Consider the following 7,238-nt stretch of genomic DNA (forward strand, 5'->3'; position numbering starts at 1 on the left):
CCCCCCCCCCCAGCCCTTTCACTTCTTCGGCTCACCTGCACTGCCCTCCACTTTACAGAAGGGAAATGGAAACTCTGAGAGGGCAACCAGGGTACTTAGGGCCACCTTCCATTTTCTCCAGGTGTCCCCCTCTGTTATCACTGGACCCTTGGATCCTTCACTCACCCCAGCAGCAGTCGGACCCGGATGGGGCCACCATCAGGGCCCGACTCTCAGGATGGCTGCTGCATCCCCCCACGCCCCTCCCAGCCCATCCTTCCCATGTGCCTTCAAGGACCACCTGGAGCCCCGCTCCCACCTTTGCTCTCAGCCTACTCTCCCACGGAATAGAGAAACCCAGGCCACAGCAGCACCCAGGGCACGGTGGGCACCTCGGAGCCCCTTCCTGCTGCCTGAGCCAGCAGACTGTTCACCCCCTGCCACCTGGCCTGTTTCTTGCCTCACCTGCCCATCACCACAGCCCTTCTCCAGGGCCCATCACATGCCCCCAGGCCGGGTCTCAGAGACTCCTTGAGCCATGAGCCAAACAAAAATTCCCATGCAGGTGTCCACAGACATCTGTATAATGGTGAAAGGAACACGTGTGTGCACTAGTGAGTCTGTATGTAAATTTTCTCTCCTATAAATGTGTCATTGCTTCAAAGCACTTGTAGGTGACTTCAATTTCTCAGCAAAAAGGTCACTGCCTCCACCCACCCTGCATTCAAACATGAAAACTGGGACCCTTCCCCACTGCTCCAGGTCCCTGACACACCCTCAAGTCCCTCGGTAACCGAGAATGCCCTTTCCAAGCATCCATGGAGGAGAGAGAATTTTTTAAAATCCTGCTCTGGCAACAGCCCCAAGAACAGCTCAGCGGCTGCCTCCTGGGTGATCCTGAATCAGACCTGCCCCGGGGGGGCAGCCCAGAGACCCCGCTCACCTCCTGCCCTGCAGCTCCCTTCCCCGGTCCCTTTCTCCCTCTTCCAGGCTCAGAAAGATGCTCTCATCCAAGGAAGGAGTCAAAGGGCTTATGGTCTCTTAGCGAGTCTGCGGTATTTTAAACGTCAGAATTACAGTTGACCCGTGAACAAAATGGGGGTTAGGGGCTGTGACCCTCTGTACAGTCTATAAAAAATCTGTGTCTAACTTACAGTCAGACCTCCGTACCCGCAATTCCTCCGTGTCCGCGGTTCATGATCGCGGAGTCAACCAAGGCGGATGGTGTAGCGCTGTAGCATCTACTACTGACAAAGGTCCATGGGTAAGTGGGCCCTCGAAGTTCAAACCCATGTTGTCCAAGGGTGCACTGGATTTTCCAACTTCTTATGGCCTGAAATGGCCATGAGCAGAAGCAGAGGCGCTTCCCCATTTGCAACCCTGGAGTGTGGGGCGTGCATCTCAACAGAAAAGTTAGTCAAGGGCTACTTTATTTGGGGAGAACAAGGTTTCGTTAAAGGACCTTGTCAGAGAGCTCCTCGGCATACTTAAGTACGGTTCCATTTACAAACAGCTCCTGAAAAACTTATTTCATGAAGCGAAACAGAGCTGTGTTCATGGTCTCTGCAAACTCAGAGTGTTAGAAAAATCACCGCTTCCACTGGAAGCGTCCATGATGGGGCACAGAATCCCCATGCTATATGTGCTTCCCTGGGACCACAGAGCCCATGGGGCCTGGGCCGTCGGGAGGGGAACATCACGCCCGGGCATTTACTTACATCCTCGGACTCAAACACGTGGCAGATCATCTTATACTGCTTCTTCCCCTCCTGGGCCCCCGGGGTGGTCTCGATGCAGTCCTGGGAGGCTGAGCGCGGCATGCGGCGCCTGGCCATCAGCACCACGATGTTCCCAATGTCCGCGATGTAGGAGATGGTGCGAAGGGCGTGGTCCATCATGGTCTCCTGCCGGGAGAGGTACGAGAGGGCCTGCGTTACAGGGAACAAGCCCTAAACAACACCTAAGTTTGGGGGCTCTCAGTCTCGACACTCCTGACGTTTGGGGCTGAACCATTCCATACTGTGAGGGTGTCCTGGGCACAGGAGGACGTTTAGCAGCATCCCTGGCCTCCACCCACTAGACGCCAGTGGCATCTCCTCCGTCCCAAGTTGTGACTACCACAAAGATCTCCAGCTGTGGCCAGATCTGCCCTGAGGGACAGAGTCTCCTGGGTAGAGAGCCACTGCCCCAGCGATGATTCCCAGTCAAGGTGACGTGCCTTCACCTTAGCCCTGCAGCTTCCAAAGTGATGCTCGTGGGGGCATGATGCTGGGCGGGGCTCCCGGTCCTGTGGGGGAGGGGAAGCCGCTGAGGCCCGTCCCCACCCGATCGGAGGCCATCTGTGGCTCTGGAGAAGGCGCCTCTCCCTGCAAGGAGGGCGCCTGGCTCAGACTTCCTGCCAAGCAGAAGAGGAGGGCTCCAGAGCCAGTGTTTCCCAGGGATGAGCTCGTCCCAGGAGCTCAAGCAGCATGGGCCTGGGCAGGGGGTCCCGAGGCAGCCCGCCTGACTCTGATGGATGGGTCTCCGCAGTCTTTCAATCCCCCCGAGGCCCTGGCGGGCCAATCCCTCTCGATGGCTTTTGTCATCTGGCAGAAATCTCTACCAAGCATCATTCCCGGGACCCCTACCTAACAAGGCTGCACACAGAGGCTCTGAGAAACTAATCAGCTGCTCTTTTAGGCCTTTGTCCTCTTTCCAGAAAAGAAAATGGGGCATTTCTGCAACCTCTGCAGCCCGTCTTCCTCACAGAAGCCACTTCTGCACACTTGCCTTCCTGGAGCTGCTGTGTTTTCTGGCCAGCTTGGGGTGGGGGGGGTGCGGTTTATAACCACAAGAAGCCCCTTCCAGGAGGGGCCACTGGAAAGGGGACAGTGGAGGTGGCTCTTCAGCATCTCTTGATCTCCAGCCACTTTCAGAAACATCTGACTCAACCCCCAGGTGTCAGAAATGAGCTTCTCCCCATCTCCAAGCACCTGTCAGTGGCAGAGCCCGCTTCCTCCCAGAAAAGGCCGCCCGCCACGTGGCCTCGTCCCCTTCCTGCCCCAACCAGCCACTCGAGTTCCCACAGTCTCTGCATCTGTTCCTGCCTCCCAGCTTCTCTGCTAACATTTCTTATTTTATAGTCAAACCAATTTCCTACCACCACACTTCCAGTTCATCCTCAGCAACCTCGGAGCAAACTCTCAAACGATCCACGGTGCCCACGACTGGCCAGGCTACCCCAGACACCTCGGCCAGGCAGCCAGGCCACGGTTCATGGAACCTTTCTGACCCACCTTCCCAGCTCCTGTTCTCCTCGCTCTCGGTGACCCCAAAGCCTGCAGGAGCCAGTACTCAGTTAGTTCACCTTTAGGAAGCACCATCCACCCCCCCACCCCCAGCTAACCCTGCATGACCTTCCCTCTCCCCAAGGCCAGTTCCGAGGTTCCAGGGTGTATAGTCAGGGAACCCGGCCTGTCTTATTCAGGGCAGCCAGCATTTTCTCCTGAGCACACAGGGAACCAGGTGTGTCCAGTCTTCCCAGTGAGATGGGGGCTCCTCGGGAGCCGGGCACCTCTGCTTCTCCCACCAGCCCTGACCTCCCAGTCAAGAACGCTACGAGCAATGACCCAGACACCCGCTGTACTCCAGCAAGAAAAGTCATTGACGTTTCCATCATGGAAGAGAAGAGAGCAATCCCACCACCAGATCTAGTTCTCAACCATGTGTGCAAACACCCCGAGTCCTCTCTCTTCCCCAGGTCCTCTTCATGTGAGGGGGACAGAGCCCCAGCAATGGTGGGGCTTTGCTTACCAACCCACAGGAGACCTGCTCCCTGCAAAGCAGATGCAGGATGAGGCCACCAGCCCTCACTCCCCACCAGGCTCCGCAGAGGAGGTCGGTGGGCACGGAGTGGGGAGCAGACTCTCCCTGCTGGTGGGGAGCAGACCCAGGAGGGAGCTGCTTCCCCTGAAGAATGAGGACTCCCCACGTGGGGAGACCTGGCTGTGAGGATGCACAGGAATGCTGGGAGGAGGAGATGAACGAGAGAGCAAGATGCCGGGCACCGACCACGCCGCAAACTGCCACGGTGAGGAGAGCCCGATGGGACAGAGCGACGGGGGCTTTCCGCTGGAAAACGGGAAATGAAAATACTCTTTAAATACCTCTGACGAGCAGAGGTGAAGCTCAACCAGAGAAGGGGGAGGACTCTTAAAGTTGAACTTCAAAGACCACTAGAGGGGCAGTAAGAAGGACCATGACCAGTTTGCCTCCTGCCCGGGACTTCCAGCGAGATGCTGCCCGTCGAGGACCCTGTCCTGGTGGTCCTGGATGCCGTCCTCACTCTGCCCTTCCCCTGGCCTGGCACAGCTTGGCCAACCCAGTGGCCATGAACCTGAGCCCTAGGGAGCCTCGGGCTTCCCCAGGACACCTGACCCACTGGAGATCAGGGGCACATCCTCCTCCACACCAGATCCCAGTCATCAGTAGCACGTCCCTGGGGCAGCCCGCATAGGCTGAAAACCCCGAGGTCTCCTGCTCTGTGGTTCTGGAACATTCCTGTCCACAGAGACCTGGGGAGCCACGGGCACCTCCAGCAGCCACCAGAGGCTCCCCAGGGCAGGAGCTGTGACTATGGGGGCTCAGCCAGCCCTCCGCAGAGAATGCGGGCAGGGAACAGCATGTGGGAGAAGGAGAAGATGCCAGGAGGTCTACGGTGGCAGTCAGGACTCTTGGAGAGAACCCAAGAAACGACGTGGAGAAAGCAAAGCTTCAGGAAGAACACAACAGGGCAAAGAGCCAGCACAGACAGATGGTCAAAACCACAGCACAGCCCTGCTCTGTAGCTGGGAGGTGAGCACCGGCCAACAGATGCTGGTCTGGGCAGCGGCTGTGCATGACTTGGCCACGATGCTGCGGCTGGCGGGATGGAAAGCCCACGTGTGTTAAGGACTGACCTTGAACGAGCAAAGCAAAGGAAATTGTGGCTTCTGGCTCTGCCCACTCTTGGGAACGGACGCCCTGTCCCTGGGCCCTGTTCAGACACCAAAGACCCAGAAGGGAGGGAAGGGAGGAGTGAGGGGAAGGGGCTGGCATGTGTGAGCCCTGCTCTGAGTCACCTCATCTGTCCTTCAAGGGGCCCGGCGCCGGGCTCTCCTCTGAGAATCAACAGGGCTCCGAGATGTCCGGAAACTTGTCCAAGTCCTCAAGTTCACAGGGATGGGCCCAGTTTCCAGTCTCCGCCGATGCAGGAGCATCAGAGAAGGGCTGACAGAACAGGCCTGACACTGTCCACAGAAAGCCTGCCCGTAGGTGGCCTTTGGCCCGTCTGGGAACCTGGATTTCAGGAGGGTTCCCGACATGCCACCCGACATCGTAAGAGTGGCTCACCTTGCCTGAGGCATTTGGGCAAGTAGCGTGCTCCAGCCTGAGCCCCGCTTGCTTTCAGGAGCCTGGGACTTTGGTGCGTGGCAGACAGCACAGGTGTCTATGTGACCAGCCCCCAGTAAAGACCTTGGGCGCTGACGGTCTCGAGCTTACCAATGGCCCACGTCTCACACGTGCTGTCGCAGCTCGCGGCTGGGAAGTTCAGCTCATCCTGCGTGACCCCATCAGGCGAGGACCCTGGGTTTCCCTGGGCTCAGCCCCAGGCATCTTCTCCTTCGCTGGTTTTGCTCTGTATCCTGGTGCCGTAGTAAATCACAGCCTTGAGTACAACTATATGCTGAACCCCTTGAGGCCTCTTATCAACTTAGGGAACCTGGGGTGGTCTCGGGGACCCTGACAGGTGGGTGGATGAGGGCTGGGGGCGGGGGGAGGATCTAATCCAGACAGTTTGCCCACGAAAGATCAGGAAACAAAGCCCGAGGCTGTGAAGTGTCCTACACCTGACCCGGTTAGGTGGCTCCCTCAGTTCTCGCCAAGTTCAAGGCCCCACGGGGGACAGGGCAGCTGGACACAAAGATCAGAGGGCCAAGACGGTGGCCGGACAGCAGGGCACGGGGGCTGGGAGGGAGCCGTAGCAGGAGCCACATCACGGTGCCACTCCGACTCCAAGACACGCCCTGCAGCCTCCTCTGTCCCCACACGTCAGGTCTTCCCACCCACTGGGTCCTGAGGCGTGACAGCCAGCTCATCCACTACCTGAGAGCCAACCTGTGCTCCTCCCAGAAGCCCAGCGATGGGCATGGTCCACCCCAGGAGAGACCAAGTGAGAAAACACACTAAGGGAGTCAGGAGCCACGATCTACACTGTGGGACCAGGGTGCATACGGAGTAGCGGGCAGGTGAGCAGGACCCTATGGAGCTGGTCTCAAATAGGAGGCACGTGTATGAACTCCTGGCTTTTAAAAACAGATACTGTCCAGCTCGGTTCATCTTTAGGGCCCAGGATCCACGGCCCCCCAGCAATGATGGGCAGAGCCAGCAACCCAGGTCTCTGCTTCTATGCCTCCCTCCCCATGGACAGGAACCATGGCTCCTTGAAGAATGGCCGGTTCCAGGTGTCAGGCAGAGAGTGCAAGGAGGGCGGAGAACATCTCATTGTCTCAAGAACGTGTTCCGAGACCACGGGCAGACTGCCCAGGACGGCGCAGGGCCCAGTGGGAAGGCCCTGGCCAGATCTGGGTGATTTGAGCACCCAAGAGAATAACGATGGTAAGGGATTATAACACAAGTTTTTTTTAAAAAATCTGGGAGTCCACAGTGAAAAGGGAGAGAAAAAAAGAGGGGAAAAGAAAAAAAGAAGCTCTTCTGCACAGAAGCACGTTAGACAGTAAAACTTGGAAGCAGAACAGAAGAGAAAATCACCAGTTTGCATTTCTGACGTTGTAACTGAATCTGACAAGGTCACTGCTGGATGTGACACCATCGGGTAGAGGGTGCTGGGGAACTGGCTGCCCACATACTCAGCGTCGCGATATGGACCACTTGCCAAGAGCAAGAAGTAAGGGGCCGTCACCCCGGCGTCTGGCCGGCCTCACCCGTCCCCAGAACGAGTGGGGCCCTTCCCCATCTCTGTCCTCGGCCACCTCCCTCCCTCCTGCACTGCAAAGCTCATCCACCCGTGCCCCTGCCCACACCCAGCTCCCAGCCCCCTCCATCTGGCTCCTGTGTCTGCTTGCCTGTCTCCCCACAATGGCAGGCTTGTGCACGGATCCAGGCACAGGAAGACGAGAAGAACTGAGGTCAGACACGAGCTGGGCACGTGGTTTACAGGCAGGAAATCGTAGGACCCTCCCCTCTGGAGCGCCGCCGCGCCAGGCTGGGGCAGGTCGGGG

The 7,238-nt window shown here is 58.0% G+C and overlaps 1 protein-coding gene across 2 annotated transcripts in view; it reads right to left on the reverse strand.

The window, feature by feature from the left end:
* Positions 1-7,238, reverse strand: part of APBA2 (amyloid beta precursor protein binding family A member 2) — a 64,859-nt gene that overhangs the window by 17,761 nt on the left and 39,860 nt on the right. For both annotated transcript variants that reach the window (XM_024742761.1, XM_024742762.1), the window contains one exon: positions 1,698-1,883. In XM_024742761.1, the coding sequence (XP_024598529.1) occupies positions 1,698-1,883 (186 nt within the window). The remainder of the gene's footprint in view (positions 1-1,697; positions 1,884-7,238) is intronic.

The sequence above is a fragment of the Neophocaena asiaeorientalis genome, unplaced genomic scaffold (assembly GCF_003031525.2).
Source record: "Neophocaena asiaeorientalis asiaeorientalis breed wild unplaced genomic scaffold, Neophocaena_asiaeorientalis_V1.1 scaffold155, whole genome shotgun sequence".
Lineage (NCBI taxonomy): Eukaryota > Metazoa > Chordata > Mammalia > Artiodactyla > Phocoenidae > Neophocaena > Neophocaena asiaeorientalis.